The sequence below is a fragment of the Plecotus auritus genome, assembly GCF_963455305.1.
Source record: "Plecotus auritus genome assembly, chromosome: 1".
Lineage (NCBI taxonomy): Eukaryota > Metazoa > Chordata > Mammalia > Chiroptera > Vespertilionidae > Plecotus > Plecotus auritus.
Window position 1 is genome coordinate 73,212,249 of NC_137770.1, and position 12,466 is coordinate 73,224,714.

Here is a 12,466-nt window from a genome sequence, read left to right on the forward strand (position 1 = left end):
CCAGCAGAATGGCCCTGCGTCTAAGCTTGAAGAGGATTCGCTTCCCCTCTGTCAGCCCTGCTGCCACAGCCACTGGAAAATGATGTCACCCCTCTTCTCCACCCCCACCCAGATGTGTCCCTTCCTTGTCTCCACCCTCAGGGCTGGAGCAGAAGAGCCTATGCAGAGGTGCCCCCCACCCTCCTGCAAGTTGCCAACGTTCAGGCCACCTTACAGTGGTCAGCTTCTCAGGCCCCTGTGGTAGTTACGGTTCACCCAGCACTTGCTGTGGAGGGGCTTGTGGGCAGCCATTCACTGCACCCATGGCATGGTCCCAAATCCAAATGGGAGGAGACACTGGTTTGGGAGAGGCAGGGTGGGGTTGATTCTGGGAAGAGGTTGTTTTCTTATCAGAGGGTTATAGCAAATGCCATTAGCTGTGAGCACCAGTGCCTTTGGAAAATGAACAGGACTCCCCCCAGCCCCACTCCATCCCCTCTGGGATCCCAGCAGTCCTTGGCTGCAGGGTGAGGCTAAGGGCCTGCTCATTGATACAGCCAAGGGCAGTGCCCTGTCTTCAGTCCTCCAGCTGGGCACTCAGCTGCCTATCTGCCCTCCAGCCCAGGGTAGCACCCAGGCCTAGAGGAACTCACTGACCCAGGCATGGGGCAGAAGCCGGAGCCAGCACCAAATAGAGCCCACAGGGCATCACCCCCTTGTTGTGCCAATGACTGCGCAGGGAAAGGAGGGGCTGTTTCCCCTGCCTCTGAGCCAGGCCTGGCAGAGTCTCTGGGCCCTGGTGTGGAGCTGGGAAGCCCAGGGATGGGGAAGGAAACGCAATCCTGCCTCCCAGAGAGGCCTCTGCACACCATGCTGGAGGCTTCCAGGCCCAGTACCCACCTCCCTGCCTCTGTTCTCTTAGAAAAGGGCAAGGTGCCCCTGGGGAAATGCCAGTCTCTGGGCCTCAGGGATGAATTAATTTCTGGCATCAGGGGATGTGCAGAGAAGAGTTGCCCTCCCTCGGGCACTGGGCAGGTGAAGGGCACCTGGGTTCCATTCCTGATGTGTATCTATGGGGCTGGGGCAAGGTTCCCTGTCCACTTGTCATGCCTCAGTTTCACCCTTTGAAGGATCCCTACCCACTGCTCGATCCCAATGCTGATTCAGTTGCCAGAGTCCCCTGTTGACTCACCAGCCCCTGCACCCCCACAACCCGCAAGCTCTCTAAATCTTCCAGCCACGTGCCACCAGGCCCAACCCCGCTGAGCTGGTGCAACGTGACAGGGTGAGGGGGTTGGTGACACTTGAGGAAAGAAGCAGGCCTTGCGGGGGGGGGGGGGGGCGGGCAGCAGCAGACAGTGACAGACTGCAGACCTGAGCCACCTCTGCTGGGAAGTCCTTTTGCCAGCCTGGGGCCTGCACAGGGAGAGGATCAGCGGGTGGGAGGGGAGGGGAGTGTGGAGTGCCTGCCTGCCCCCTGCCTGCCTCGGCTCTATCTCCTGTCAGCCTTCAGCTCCCTAAGCGACAGCTTCTAATTCGGGCTCTTGGTGCCTCTGTGCTCTGCAGCAAAGTCTCAGCCTTTTTTTCAGCTTTGCTATTTCTTTTCTGTTCAGAACATATTGAGCCCACAGGGAAGTCAGAGTAAAGGCTCCAGGCCAGAGACCTGGCACCCCTCCCCTTCTGCCCCCCCGCCCCGCCACACACACACACACACACAGGTCAGGCCTGCTTGGCAAGGCCAGCTGGGGGAAATGGAACCAAAGAGCGGCCAGCACGGGGCTCTCTGACAGGCCAGGATGAGGCCCTGAAGGGGACCTGCCTCAGCTCCTCTTCTTCCATGGAACTGTCCCCGTCCTCCACACTTCACAGGGACATAAATAAGACAGAGTTGTCTCAGGGAGGCTCAGGGGAGAGGGGCCATGACTCTTTAGGACCCAGTCCATGTTCCTGCTGCTTCTCTCCATCTGGGGGGCAACACTGCCTGGGTGTAGGATGGTCTGCCTCACACAGATTCCAGAGGTGCCCTCTCCCCTGACCCTGAAAACAGAGAAAGAAGGGAAGAAAGCAATTTCCCTCAGGGGGGAGAAAGGGGAAATTGAGTCACAAAGGGAAGAAACGTGTTTCTTCTACTGTCTGAGTAAAGAGGGAGAGCATTCCCCATCCTTATGGGGTTGGGAGAGTCTGCACCTGCCCTGAGCGACAGCCAGGAGGGGCCTGGGTCTGAGGGAGGCACTGAGCTTCTGCATGCTGAGTAATTGTGCAGCTCTCTTCCTGATACTCTAGCAAGACCTTGCTTGAAGCAGGCAGGGTAGTATCATCAACTTCATTTTGAAGGTGGGGATATGCAGGCCTGGAGCCACACTGCTAGTAAATGCCTTCAAGCTGGGACTTAATTCTGATGTTGAATGCTGTGCCCTTTCTGTGACACCATGAGAGAAAGCTGGCAGACCCCTGAGCAGAGGGATGAAAAAAATGCAAAAAGGAAAAAGAGGGGCTTCACAGTGTGTGCGGGCATACAACACATGTTCCCTCAGGACAGAGTGATCTGGGAACGCCTGCTCCATGACTGGGCCCCATGTCAAGGGCATCCCTGGGGCCTGGGAGCTAGAGAGAAGCAAGAAGTTCAGGGTGCGGGGCCATGTGCCCACTTTGCCACCCAACCACCGTCTTCTTCCTAGAGGCAAATCCTCTGCCTGCCCCATACCTTTCCCCAGGCAACTCCTGCTGCAAAGCTTTTTGTCACTGCTCTGCCCAGGCTAAGGACACTTTTATTCTTCCCTTAATTTCCTGTCTTTCATAGGGAGGAACCCTTCAAAACAGCCTCCAACACTGTCCCTCCTCCCTCCATGCCCTTGCTTCAGTAACACTGTCTGGAATGTCTTCTTCCTTGTTTCTTAGCAGCCAGATCCCATCCCACACTTCCTTGAAAACCACCTTGGAAGCGCTATCCTTAGAAGATTCAGAGCCCTCCCTTCCCAACAACTCCACCTTTTCCTCTAAGGACCACCTCCTTTGTCTTTAACAGAAGTATTCCGCCCTCAGGTGATAATCTCCACTTTTTAGGTCTTGGTCCTGTCTTCCCACTTGAGAGGGGAGGTCTTTTCTAACCAGAACTGAACTTGTTTCTGTATTTCCCACCGCTGCAAACAGTTGGAAACCTGGCTCACTAAAAATCTCAGTAAATTCTGTAGTTGGTACCAGATTCACTTATTTTACAAAAATCCATTCCAACCCTACACACCCTCCCACATCCCTTCAGCTCTGAGGTGCCCTGACTCCCCTTACCGGAGGCCTGCCCGCCCTGCTCTCCAAGGCCCCCCTCAGAGCACCCACCAGAGGGAGACTGGATGCGGTGGTTTCCAGGGCAGCCATTGCCATAGAGACCCCCTATTGACTTGAGTTCTCTTCTCTCTATTCAGAGGGGTCAGGTAGTGGACGAGGTCAGAGCCTTGTGGTCTAGGGGTGGTTTTATGCTTAAGAGGGAGTTGGGAACTGGGGGAGCCTTGCGTGTGTCCCTTGATCTTTGCTCTTTCCGGGATGGCGCCTGTCCTGAAGCGGCGAGGAGGCGGCACCCGGGAGTTGCTACCGTGGCTGCAGCACTCCGGGATCCTAAGGCGCCCGCCCCGCCTGCTTCTCAGCCGCCGAGAGCTGGCAGGCGGGCACGTTGTAGGGGTTGCAGACGTCTGAGATTGGCGGGCACACTCTCCTCCCACCCTCACTCCGAGTGAGCCTGTGCGGGAGGAACAATTGTGAGTGCGTGGTTTGCGACACCTCGAGTGGCAGTTCCCAGCCAGACTGAGCGCCCCCCATCCCGCGCACAGCGCAGCTACTCCCTCCTCCGAATTACTCCCAGCCCGCCTTTCGCAGCCACCCTAGCTCTCTTGTGGTCCAGTTCTGCTCTCATGGGGTACCATTTCCTTCCACCCGGACAGCTGGGGGCAACCCGCGGTCTTCCCCGACGGTCCCGAGGTGCCACCAGTTTCTAAGGAGCCTAGGGCAGCGACTCCGCTGGGCAGAGGGCGGGGAGAAATGACTGACTTTTGGATTGGTGCATGTGGCCCACAGCGAGCAGCCTCCGCAACCAGCGCTGTAGCCCCAGGGGAGCGTGGAGGAGGAGCCGCTCCCCCACCTCGGGGCCCACGGAGGTGTGGGGGTCAGGGGCGGACTCCCCCGCCCAGCCCTTTTCTGCCTTGATGGCTCAGCCCGCTTCCAGGGCAGCCATTTCCATAGAGACTCCCCTCTCCCCCGCAGGCTACAAAGCCAAGTATCCAGGTGGGCGGCGGCTCCCGCGCTGCTGAGCCCCCCAAGAAAGGAGCAAGCGCCCCGGCGTGGCCCGGCCCCCGCGAGAGGGGAGGAGGCGGAGGAGCGGCGCTAGCAGCTTGAGGAGAGGCGCGCCCCGCCGGGGCTAGAGGCAGGCGCGGAAGGCGGGCGCCACCGTCTCAGCAGGGGAGCGGGGCCTGCCCCGAGTGCGGGTGAGTGGCGCGGCTCCAGGCCACGGGGGACTGAGGCTCGCCGGACACGAGGAAAACAGCGGGAGAGTCAGGAGGGGCAGAGTTTCGGCTCCAGTCATCTCGTGGCGGGCCAGGCGCGGAGCGTGGAGGAGCGAGCAACCTACACCTCCAGGCGGGCGGGAAGCCCAGGGAAGGAGCAGCGTGCGGCGCAGTTGCGGCAGGGCAGCGGGAGCAGTGGGGGCACAAGAGTGGGAAGCTCAGGAACCTCGGCCGCAGCCGCCCACGCGGAGAGGGAGCCACGCCAGAGCACCGCGGAGGCCAGAGTCCGGTGGGGCGCGGGAACAGGGGCGCCCCCGTGCGGAGCTGCCGGGCCGCCTGGGCGCGGCGGCGGGTGCCATGCTCAAGCCCAAGGACCTGTGCCCCCGAGCGGGTACGCGCACCTTCCTGGAGGCCATGCAGGCGGGCAAAGTGCACCTGGCCCGCTTCGTGCTGGATGCACTGGACCGAAGCATCATCGATTGCCGCGCGGAACAGGGCCGCACGCCGCTCATGGTGGCCGTGGGGTTGCCGGATCCCGCGCTGCGCTCGCGCTTCGTGCGACTACTGCTGGAGCAGGGTGCGGCCGTGAACCTGCGGGACGAGCGTGGCCGTACGGCTCTCAGCCTGGCGTGCGAGCGTGGCCACCTGGACGCCGTGCAGCTGCTGGTGCAGTTCAGCGGCGACCCCGAGGCGGCCGACTCCGCGGGCAACAGCCCAGTGATGTGGGCGGCGGCCTGCGGCCACGGGGCGGTGCTCGAGTTCCTAGTGCGCTCTTTCCGCCGCCTCGGCCTGCGCCTCGACCGCACCAACCGTGCGGGCCTTACAGCGCTGCAACTGGCCGCCGCCCGCGGCCACGGAACCTGCGTGCAGGCCCTCACCGGTCCCTGGGGCCGCGCCGCCGCCGCCGCCGCGGCTCGGGGCTCCAACTCCGACAGCCCCCCTGCTCGCCCGGCTTCTGCGCCAAGCCCGGAGCGACGACGACCGAGCCCCCGCCGCCTACCGCGGCCTCTCCTGGCGCGCTTTGCGCGAGCGGCCGGCGGCCATGGTCACGGCGGCGAGGCTGGCTCTGGGGGCAAGAGCTCGGGCCGGCACCGGGCGCAGGGGGGCGAGCGGCCCGAGCTGGGCCGAAGCATGAGTCTGGCTCTGGGAGCTGTGACCGAGGAGGAGGCAGCTCGCCTGCGGGCGGGAGCCCTGATGGCCCGACCACACTCTCCCCAGTCTTCGGGGACCGGGCGGTGGCGTTCGCATGAGGTGCTGGAGGGAGCGCCGCCTCCGACCTTGGCGCAAGCTCCCATCGGCCTTAGTCCCCACCCCGAGGGCGGCCCGGGCTCTGGCCGCTTGGGTTTGCGCCGACGCTCCACAGCTCCCGACATCCCCAGCCTGGTCGGGGAGGCACCGGGGCCCGAGAGCGGCCCGGAGTTAGAGGCCAATGCTGTGCCACACTCGACGCCTGGGCCCCAGCCTTGGCAGGCAGGCACGGAGGAGGCCGTGGTGTTGCATGATCAGCGGTAAAGAGCATAGAGGACGAGCCGAGTTCCCTGCACCTGCCTGTCTCTGCTCCACTGGGATTTCTCTTTCTTCCAGGTCCTCTCTTTCCTGGCAGTTTCCCTCCCATCTGACCCCACTGCCAAGATGAGTGGCCTTCTCTCTGAAAGGGACCCCTATTATTTCTTTTTGTGCTTGTTGGTAGTTTCGGTATTCCCTGCCCAAGTCTCACCTTCCCTACAGCCTGCCTTTCTTGTCCTGGAAAGGGAGGAGTAGAAGACTGGTTCCATGGGCTACAGCCTCCCAGGAAGATGGACCCCGCCCCTTCCTCCACCCTAAGGCTCAGTCCCGAGTCTGTGGCTCCTGCCTGGTCTCCTTCCCATTGTCAGGTTTCCCCACACCCAGGCAGCCAGGCCGAAGACTGAACCTGTACAAGGGCCTAGCCACCCCCTCTCCCAGGGATGTTGACAATAATGCCACACACGACCCAAGTTTCCCATCCCCTTAAGTGTTGGAGGAGGGGAGCACCTGGGTGGGCCTCATTAGGAAACTAGGGCTGATTAGGAAAGAGTCAAGAGGTTAAATTTTTCTGGGGAGAAACTCCTGCCCCAGGACAATGAAAGCCTATTTTGGAAGTGGCAGAGCCCTGGGAGTTGACTGCTTTTTGTCCCTTGAACTAGCTTCTGGGTAATTGCAGTTCCTCCACCTCTTCCCGAGGCCCACCCAGAATTCAACTTCTTTGACAAGGTGTGGTCATTGCCCCAGCCAGCGCCCACCCAGCCCATCCCCAGGCCCGGCTATATTTGAGTTCCATCTTTGAGGTCTCACCCTTGATGGCCCAGCCTATTTCCTCTGGCTCTCAGAGGCTTGAAATGAAAAGGACTTAAGCACTTCTCCCGCCCCCACCACCTCCCAGCTCCCGCATCCCACACGTGGGTGCTCCTGCAGGGTAGAACGGTTGCGAAGGTTTTGCTTAATTGTATTTGTTCCAATCCTCAAAGTGCTGGTGTTTTGAGCCTTTGTATATGAAGCAGAAAGCAGCAGGTCTGATCCCAGGCTTAAGAACCTGACAATGTCTCTTTAAATAGAAGCTCCGCGAGGGGGATAATTGACTGAAGTGTTTGCCACGTTAAACGGCGGCGCGCGGGAGTCGGAAGCCCACACGAGCCGCAGGCCCGGGTTTAAATTACATCAAACTCCGGCAAGAGCCGGGAGGGGGGCTGTTAAAAGGCCCCTGCCTCTCGCTGGGCTGTTAATGGAGGGCAGGGCGGATGATGGATGCTAGAAGTCGAGACCAAGGACCCCTGCTTCTGCTCCAACGCGTGGGACGCAGGCTCGGCCCCGCGTCATTGCTGGGCAGATTAGTGAGTCAGAGGCAACCGCAGAGAGGTGGCTAAAAGCCCTTTCCCCTCGGCCTGGTCCTCGTTCCGTTCTCTCCCTCACCGCCCTGGGCGGGTCTGGCGAATCGCGTGCTCTAGGACCTTGCGGAAGCGCTAGCACTTGTATCTGCGCACCTAGCCCGTCAGGTAGAGGCGCGTGGGGGCTCTTTCTGTGAACCCCGAAGGTTGAACGTGCACCCTCTTTTTTACCAGCAGAGGGGTGTTTACAAGACGTCGATCTGCTCGTCTTTGCAGAACGGAAGGTTTCTCGCCAGTAACTCTAAGGGAACTGCCCAGAGAGAGAATGACCGGTGCTGAGAAATTGGGCTTGGGGGTGAGGAGCTGGTCTTGTGGAGGTAGATGTCTGGTAACTCCCCAATCCTTCCACCTTTCCAGGCCTGTGAGGCCGCCAGCGCCCCTACACTGGACGTGATCTCTGGTGCCCCCTGGTGGCAGCGCTGCGCTCTCTTCGCTGCGCCCTAGCTCGGAGTTTGGACTTAGAGTTTTATTTGGGATCACTACTGTCTACTTCTCCCTCCGTGTGCATTTACCCATGGAACCCTCAAACTCTTGTAATATATTAAATCCTTATACTTGAAGTCATTTCACAGCAATGAAGTGAGGGACAATGAACAAAAACTTCGCGTTTGGAGTAGCGGGAACCCAGACCCGGTCATTAAAGACCCCAAGATCTTCCAAGTTAAAGTTCTGTGTCCTGAGCGGTCCTGCTGTCTTCTGAAAAACTGGAGCCCCCAAACCCTCCTTTATCACTGCTGAACCTTGGGAACCTACTGATTATGCACTGTTTTTGGTCTGACGAGCTTTGCTTTTGTTTGGGGGACATTTTGCCCTTTCCTCACTTCTTTCTTCTCAAACATCTGGGATCCCACGGTCTGGGTGGTGGGTAAACAATAGAGAAGCTCCTGAAAAGCTAGAGGGAGAGGATCTGGGGAGGGATGGACACCCCAAGTGCAAACTCCTTTTTTTCTGATCCTTGCTTGCTCACTTATTCCAACTGTGTTTAATTTTCATGACATTTCTAATGGCGTAAGAATACAAGCATTTTGGCTTCAAAACACCATGAGGTCTGCGTTGCACATTGTGTTGAGTGTGCTGTATCTTCCAAGTGTCACTTACGGGACTTTGGTTGAATGTCACCTTGTGCCCTCTTTATCGGGTAAGCAACCATGAAGGCTGCTCTCGTGGAGTTGCCCAGGGCTGGGTGGTTGAACGTGATGTTCCTGAAAAACCACAGCCGATTGTTCCTGTCTGAACTGAATTGTGTGTCTGACTGACTTGCTGTTCTTGCAGATTTCTTACCAGGCCCAGCTCCGTGCAGAACTTAAACTTCCACTCATTGTCATCCCCAAGGGCGTTGGGGCTGGGATTCCTTCTAGCTCTCTCCACTTTAGAAGAGACTCTCTAAACATCAATTCTCGTTGCTTTTGTCATTGTGAAGCGTTACCCATGCCACTGGAGTCTGGTCCTCTAAGATCAAACTCGGAACTGGTCTGTGTGAGGCTGATGTATGCACATGCTTTTGGGGTGACACTGTGTGGTGGAAGGACTATTAGAACTCAAAAGAATAATTAATAAATCCAGTATTGTTCAGTTTCAAGAACTGGCCTCTCTTTGCCTTCCTGACTGCGGGCTCCCTCTGGAGAGGTGGGAGGGTAGGTGGTACACTTGCCTCATGGGTCCCTCTGTGGCTGCCTCCAGAAGGTAAGACCCAGGTGCTGTTTCCGGCTGAGCTGGTGGGACTAGGGCCCTCGGACCAGGGCAGCTATCTAGCTGGGAATGCTTTGGGGAGCAGGAGGTGGTCTGCATGACTCCTTGCTCCTGGTTAGGAGGTTTCAGTGAGCCCTGGGTTAGGCAGTAGGATGCTTCCAGCTACTAACTCTCAGGAAGTAAAGTACTGGAATCAGTGTCAGAGCTAGAAGTTTCAAGATAATTTCATCCACTCACCTCAATCCCAGGACTAGAGCTCAGGTTTCTTAATTTCCAGCCACTGCACTATCCAAACTCCTGTCTCCCTCAAAACGGAGACAGCTTTCTCATTGGAAGCAGTTCCAGGCCCTTCCTAGGGACAGTTCGAGGAGAGCAGCCTTTGACTTTCCGGGGAGTGAGAAGCAAACGGGAAGGGAGAAGCTGCTACCGAGAGTGGTCATCAGCCCTGGTGGCTGCCCCCAGAGCCCATGTAGGGCCAGCAAGCCAGATGCTCGGCCCTGGCCCTTGCTGGGCTCTTCTCCCCTGGGAAGGAGCCTATTTCCCTGCTCTTTCAGTCCCAAGGGTATTTCACTTCCTGTTTCCCCCATTCTCTGCCCACACACCGCCAGGGAGTTGGGTTTTCTGTGGACTAGCGTGGCCACTGGAAAGCTCCCATTGGGGAGGAGGAGGACCACACTAGACACCCACTACAGAGTGTCCATTCAAAGACAACTTAGCTCTACTCCTAGAGACAACAGGAAGTCCCAGGTTTTGAACACTCAGTTTAATTTAAAACAGGCACAAGTGCAAACAATTCACAAAAGTTTCTAGGGAAGATGCTTTTGTTTTTAAAACTGACCTTTAAAAAAGTCCTTGTAATTTTCTTTTTTTTTTTTTCTTTTGCCCCAAATCAGGCCACTAGGGAGCAGAGGAATCTAAAAATATGATCTAGATTGGGTCCAGACACCTGGAGTTCTTCCCTGGGCTTCCCTGTCTCACAATTGCCCTGAAGGTGGGGAAGGAAGGAGGACAAGAGACAGGTGCCCGAGGAGGCAACGAGGGGCAGATGGTTTGCACAAATGGGGTGCCCAGTCTCTTGGACATGATGGAACCCCGGGAGCTGGTTCACCTCCCCCAGACCAGGATTTTGAAAAGAAGGGTCCCTGATGTCCTGGTTATTGAGATGAAGCTAACAGGTAAAATGAAGTTTCTTTCCTCATCCTTGCATACTTAGGCTCCGACCCCACAGTACAGGAGAAACTCAGAAAGCTGCCCAGCCCTCCGGATGTGTCGGCCTCAATACAAACCTCTTCATTGGTCAGGTGGAGACACGGGACTTAAGGGATGGGAAGCCAGGCCAAGGAAGCAGGTCTCTTCAGAGCAGAACTTAGTGGGAAAGAGGATGAGGAAGCCTTACTGAAGGGGCCAGGCTGTCGGGGTGACCACACACACACACACACACACACACGAGCACTTGCATCCTGTAAAGTGACACCACCTTTACCACCAACCCCATTATTTCTCTGTCACCCAGAAAATGTCCCTTCTGCTCCCAGGGCCTACAAGCAGGCTGTTCACAGTTCGGAGCAGGCTGTGCATGAGAGTGTTGCATGTTGTCAGTGCAGGCGGGTCGGGAAGCAGGTGCAGGTGGGACTGTGCCTTCAGGAAGTCAGACACAAGGGAAGATAGATAGATTTAGGTAATAAAAACCTTCCCCATGGCCCTCTCGAAACATCAGGGTTAGGAACTAGAGCTGAGAACAGCAAGTGTCCCGGTAAAGACAGACACTCTGCCCTCTTGGGTGGCCTGGGATGCTGCCTTAAAAAAACACGCAGCAACCTTTTCTGCTGTGTTGGCTGTAGTGGCCAGAAGTGCTGGTCTCCGTGTTTCTTAGAAATATCCCTGTGCAAATAACAAAGGGTCATCCTGAAAAAGGGGTCTCCATCGTCCCAAAGGCAACTGGGGACTCTCTTGGGAGGGGGAGAGACTAAGGGGCAGGTCCGGCCTGGCCCAGTGGGCAGAGGGGCAGGAGGGGGAAGTTTCACATTCAATCTTTGGAGAGAATACTGAGAGAATGAGGCAAGCAGGCCCTGGCAGCGAGTTGGCTGCCCCGTGTCCCCTGCCTGTGGGCACAGGTGGCAGGCGCACTCGGGGTGGGCTCAGCAGGTGGAGGTCGGCTTGCGGTAGAGCTGGATCAGGGGTACCAGGCACTCGGGGAGCCCAGTCTGCAGCAGGAAGGGATGGTCCAGGAGCTCCTGGGCTGTGGCTCTCTCCTGGGGGTCCCGCACCAGCATCCGTTCCAGGAAGTCTCGCAGCACTGGGGAAACCTGTGGAGACAAGGCAGTGAGATGAAGCTACAATTTGCAGTCATTTTGGGGTGACCCATATGCCTAATCCCACCATCATTTGAAAGTCTTAAGTTCTTTCTTTTCTTACTTCCTGCTTCCTCCCAGGCTCAGCATTTCTGGGATTATCAAGTAGGTAAAGAAAATCAGCATTAGTCCGGGAAAAGTGGCCAGATCACCTCCAGGGGGTGCTGCTGAGCAATGGGATTAGGGCACCTGGAGTGCTCGGGGAGCTGGGCTCTAAATACAGACCATTCCACACCCTGTTTCTTTGGGGTCTCTCAGCGTTCAGGTTCCATGGAAAGGGCCATGGGATTGGTACCAGTGATCCAGTTCTGGGTTTATCGCTAATCTCTGGCTAATTGCAATTTTCTCTAGGCCTCCGTTTTCTCATCTGCAAAATGGGCTAATGTCCTTGTTCTGTCTGCCTCATAGGACTTTAGTGAGGACAAAAGGGGTCAGGGATGAAGAAGCGTTTTTGGAAAATAGAAAAGAACAAGAAACTTTATTGCTCTAAGACTTAGAGTCTAAGTCAAAGTCTTATATTAGTTCTTTTTGAGCCAATATCTTGGGGAGAGGCTGAGTCTTGGTCTGTTACAGAAAGCTACCTCCTCTGGGGAATTAGTCAACTAGAACTCTCCCCTGTTAATCTTGTGGTCAGCAGTGGTCTCCAAGGACCAGCTGTCTCTGAGGTGTTACCATCTGTCCTTCCATCTAGCTGTGTTGGGGCCACAGATCTTCCCCATTTGGGGACAGCGCTTCAACACTCTGGAACACTTCTCACTCTGGCCACTAGGTGGCAGAGCCATTTTGCAGCTTTGTGCTGACCTGGCCAGGGGTGGGGTGAAGTAGGGGGGAGGGGGACCGGCGTGTAAGGCCTGCTGATTTGGCTGGATTTGGTTGAAAAGGGTTACACACACACACACACACACACACACACACACACACACGCAGGTTTTAAGGGAAAAACTAGCTCAGATGTGGTCAGAATGTGCAGTGATGGAGGACAAGCCGATTCATTGCAATAGACCGGGGTAGGGGGGTGGGGGGAGGGGACACTGACATGGTATGGCTCCCCTGA

The 12,466-nt window shown here is 57.1% G+C and overlaps 2 protein-coding genes across 4 annotated transcripts in view; one reads left to right on the forward strand and one right to left on the reverse strand.

The window, feature by feature from the left end:
- The first annotated feature begins 4,465 nt into the window (after positions 1-4,465).
- ANKRD63 (ankyrin repeat domain 63) lies at positions 4,466-8,943 on the forward strand. Its single transcript, XM_080658645.1, has one exon. It carries the CDS (start codon positions 4,827-4,829, stop codon positions 5,979-5,981), a length of 1,155 nt encoding a protein of 384 aa, XP_080514771.1. The 5' UTR covers positions 4,466-4,826; the 3' UTR covers positions 5,982-8,943.
- Positions 8,944-9,813: 870 nt separating this feature from the next.
- LOC308248114 (serine/threonine-protein kinase PAK 6) overlaps positions 9,814-12,466 on the reverse strand; it is a 59,910-nt gene continuing 57,257 nt past the window's right edge. For all 3 annotated transcript variants that reach the window (XM_080668126.1, XM_080668125.1, XM_080668127.1), the window contains exon 11: positions 9,814-11,367. In XM_080668126.1, coding sequence (XP_080524252.1) covers positions 11,200-11,367 — 168 coding nt within the window. In that variant the 3' untranslated portion in view covers positions 9,814-11,199. The remainder of the gene's footprint in view (positions 11,368-12,466) is intronic.

Excerpts from the sequence above, each read along its gene's own strand:
- ANKRD63 (XM_080658645.1), top strand. The coding sequence starts at position 4,827 with ATGCTCAAGCCCAAGGACCTGTGCCCCCGAGCGGGTACGCGCACCTTC.